The following is a 4,430-nucleotide window of genomic DNA, read 5'->3' on the forward strand; positions in this document are numbered from 1 at the left end:
TTTTTTTTTTTAATATAAAACTAGCCAGAGATAATTTCTCTTAAAATATGAAAGGATTGTAAAGGTACATTATTTAGCTTAGTTTAGGAATTTTTAAAGAAAAGAAAAACTCCCATGATTCGCAGACTTTCGCATATATGCGTGTTTCCATGAAAATGTAAACCGAAAATGCAAGCAAATGAATTCAAACGGCTTTATAACTTTAAGTTTCGTATTCAGATGGCGGAAAAAGGTTTTGAAAACGCGAAACGGTGGAGAGAACAACTGAAAAAATTTAATTTAGTATGTGTTACTAGTAAAAATATTGTATGGGGGAAAAATCTGTCGCATACGTTATGTCGCGTACGTTATTATATTTTTTTTTAATAAAACCTAACCAGAGAGAATTTCTATCAAAAAATGGAAGGATTGTAAAGGTACATTCTTTAGCTTAGTTTAGGAATTTTTAAAGAAAAGAAAAACTCTCATGATTCGCAGACTTTCGCGTATATGTATATGTGCCTTAAAACCACTTTTTTTTTGTCGGTGTTATCAGCTGGTTTCGAGCGGATATTTTCCACACCAAAGTTTCGAGGCTGCTTATTTTTTTCTCAAACATAGTACCCTTTGGTTGCAACATAACCGTAATCTTTTTTTTCTGTAACTTCTATTTTTGATAGATTTACGTTACTCTATAAGCGTACGAATGTCGCGTACGGCTGTATGGAAACACCCATATGTACATATAACAGCAGTTAATTTTATTTAAAGAAATGACGGTCGTCCAAATTCCGCTGTACCATGGCATATATTTAGGCGCAATATTTAACTGCTACCGGCGGGGCGACATCTGGAGTCTCTAATTCCTAGAACGAGGTTCATATCGAGACTAGATTGATATTTAGAATTTGCCACAAATAGCTTTGCTACACTATCGCCGGCAGGTTTAACAATTTTAGAGTGGTTTTACGTTCTTTGGCAAATTACGCTCTGTTAGCCATAAATATTACTATTTTTTTACCGCCTTTGAATCAAGACTCCTGGACCATATGGGGAATTCATTTATATATTAAATTGCATTGTCATCGTGATTGGAACTATCCTGAACACTTCAAGTCTCTAACTTGTCGGGAAGTCAGTTTAAAATCGATTGGAAATTTCCGCGATTTGCGCGGGATGACTAAGTTAAATAAAAGCTTATAATTAAAATAAATTAAAACAATAAATACAATATTAACGAGTTCTCTGCAATAGAATTATGGGTTAAAGAGCCAAGTGCTGTTCAGATAGTTACTTATAACTGTTATCTTAATTATAACCAACGAATTAAAAAAATATGAGAACAAAAATTTGTTGTTAAATTTTTATAATTTTGCAATTCTTGAACGTCAATATTTCGCAAAAATAAGCTGATACGATTTTAGTGAAAATGGATCTATGTTACGTAGGTGATAACGAACAAAGTTGCATTTTCAATTTACGTCGTACGTTTTAGTGAACTTTTTACTAATTCAGGAACAGTGTGTATACACTCCGATGTTCGGGATAGTATTTTGAATATACCAGCAATATATGTAAAAGTAGTGGCGACTTCTGTAGAGCATTTCGCAGAGCCTGAGTTCAAGCCCAGTTTCCCCACCAACATCAAAATATAAAAAACAGAAAAGTTTTTTTCTAATAGCGGTTGCTCCTCTGTTAGTGATGGCAAACCTCCGAGTGTATTCTGTCATGGAAACAGCTTCTCAAAAAATACAATTGCCGTTCGGAGTCGGCGTAAAACTGTCCTTTAGTTTGTGTGACAAGATCACGCACGCCACATATCGGAGGAGAAGCTAGGCCAAACGCTAACATATTGTGTAAGCCAATATGTATATCGTCCTTTAAAGTACAAAAGCGCGTATCGTAGTTCTGCAAAACCTCGAAACTGAAATTTGTGCCAAAAAAGATATTTGGTCACCGGAAGCTCCTGACATCAAGCCCTTAGACATTTATAATAAAATATCGATACTTAGGCATAAGGAGAGGAGATAATTACGTTTAAAAGAGAGAACCGTTTTTAATTAGGACACGTTTTACTCTCTCCTATAAAATTTAGTCAACCTCACATACGAGGTTTTGCATTTTCTTGATGCGCGGTTTTGTGCTTTAAACGACGATATGTAGAAGTACTGCATACATATTTTGGTGCTTTTCAAGTATAAAATCCATTGAGAAACGGAAGAAAATGGCATCCCTATGATTTCAACTTACGCCAAACGTTTCGTAAACAAGCAATTCTGAACAAATAACCGTTTTTCCACAAAAGATCTTTAAATGGAAGCATTACAAATATGGAAAGATTGCAATCTACAAGGATTTATTGGGAGTAGGTACTTTTTAAAGCACAAGCACGAAGCACGAAGCTAGCACAAAATAATTTTTGTTTGTTTGTTGTTTACAAAAAAATTATTGCCAAGTATATAAGTCAAAATTGTTAAATATATATCGCTTTCATTCATGTCTTCATTTTTCCGATGCATCGAAACATGTTACCCTCCAAAATTTGCATCCCTTCCCATATTCTATAACTACACTTACTGTGCAAAACGAAGAGCTACCACAGGAAGTGGAGAGTTCACCTGGATGATCTCATAAAAAGAAAAAAATTTACTCTTTAAAGGCCTCGACTGCGACAACCCCGCAAACGAGTTAGAACTGGTATTCTTGCTTTGCGCAGCACCGCAGTGAAGTCAACAAGAAAAATTTATGATAAAAATGGTAACATGACCGTTTTAACCGAATTCGATTCAGTTGACGCAATTGAAGCAGTTTTCCAGAACATTAAAAAACTAGGTGATTCAACCATGAGAAATGATCGTATTAAAATTAGTAGCCACAGGATTTACTAAGACCGAGAGAAGAAATTAGTAGAGAGTCGAAAAAATGCAATCGACACATTCTAACTCACAAATAGTAGCATTCACTGCAGGTAAATAACTTACCTTCCAAACATCCGAGATTCGATCATAAAATATAAAATGCCGCAGCCGCCGTCGCCCCATGAGTCCAGCCAACATGTCACACTCGTTGAATTGTTCGTTATCATTTGAGAATGTTTCGGCTGTACAGGCGGATTTCCTTTCGTGTACGAATTGACGATATCACATGGCAATCCTGTCCCTATCTTATTGTACGCAGTTATGTAGAGCTGATACCGAGTTCCGCACCATAAATTAGTTAATAAATGTGAGTTCGTTTTGGCATCTACTTGCAGTTCCTCCCAATCGCCATTTTCTCTTTTATAGTTTATCACATAACCGAGAATTGGACTTCCACCATGACTATTATCCATCCACTCCAGATGTAAGCTATCTGTATAGCTATTCACCACTGTAAGATTCGGTGCGTCTGGTGGCACCTTTATAACAATATTATATACAATCTCATCCTTGCCCCAAGTGTTTTCGACGCTACACGTATAATTGCCAGCATCAATAGCCTGACATTCACGTATATAGAGAGTACCGTTCTTCGCAATCACCTTTCGCGCATTTGTATCCATATTGTGCCCGTCTTGCCTCCAAATGGTCACAGGTGCTGGGGAACCCACTTTTCGGCAAGGTAATTCAATATGCTCTTTCCAAGGGCTTATTATACGCTGACTGAAGGAGACTATACGTGCGGGAACTTTGTTGTTCGGGGGCACCGTCACAACCTGAGTTTTCTCACCCTCGCCAATCTTTGTTGAGGTTGTAAGCCAAAACTGATATGTAGCCGATTCTTGTGTCCGCTGCGTCTCATGCATTTCGACAAAAGGCCCAAGAATACGTTTGTGGGTACCTTCTTCGCGACCACCTTCAAGCATCGACATATAGAAAGTGTAACCGATCTAGAAGATATTGAAGAAAATAAATTTTTATGTGATACAGATTGAAACATTAACCATACAATGTCTCCATTAGGAAATTCCGGTGGTAGCCATGATACAATTATTTTTGTGCTGGAGGCTGGTATTGCTTTAATAGCCTGTGGTGCAGAAGGAACTAAAAAGAAAGTTTTGTATTATTAACTAAAACTTTTCACAAACATTGACAATGCGTAAAAAAGTGTCAATAAAGCTCACCAACGCTTACCATCTTCATGTGTACGACAATAAAATGGTTTCGTCTTCATTCCATCGCCCACTTTGGTGTAAGCAATCACCCAAACCGTGTAGTTGGTGTATTTGCGTAGATTTTCCACCGTGACATATTGATTTGTTGACTTAACAACCTCGGGATCAGTTTCTATATATACCAAAATCAAAAATGAGTTATATTTTTATGTATGTACATATAAATGCATTATTACGGTGACCATAAATAAATACCATATATAAATGATTACGGTGACCATAAATATGAACTGAAAATGCACGAAGATTTTCAAAAAATATACCTACATATGTATGTATGTCTATACCCAGCAAAAAA

At 36.4% G+C, this 4,430-nt stretch overlaps 1 protein-coding gene across 1 annotated transcript in view; it reads right to left on the minus strand.

Annotated features, from left to right (window-relative positions):
* Positions 1-4,430, minus strand: part of LOC118750005 (Down syndrome cell adhesion molecule-like protein Dscam2) — a 24,573-nt gene that overhangs the window by 19,435 nt on the left and 708 nt on the right. Inside the window, exon 4 of the mRNA XM_036484745.1 lies at positions 2,961-3,678. Within this exon, the coding sequence (XP_036340638.1) occupies positions 2,961-3,678 (718 nt within the window). The remainder of the gene's footprint in view (positions 1-2,960; positions 3,679-4,430) is intronic.

The sequence above is a fragment of the Rhagoletis pomonella genome, unplaced genomic scaffold (assembly GCF_013731165.1).
Source record: "Rhagoletis pomonella isolate Grant_MI unplaced genomic scaffold, Rhpom_1.0 Rhpom_scaffold_00110, whole genome shotgun sequence".
Lineage (NCBI taxonomy): Eukaryota > Metazoa > Arthropoda > Insecta > Diptera > Tephritidae > Rhagoletis > Rhagoletis pomonella.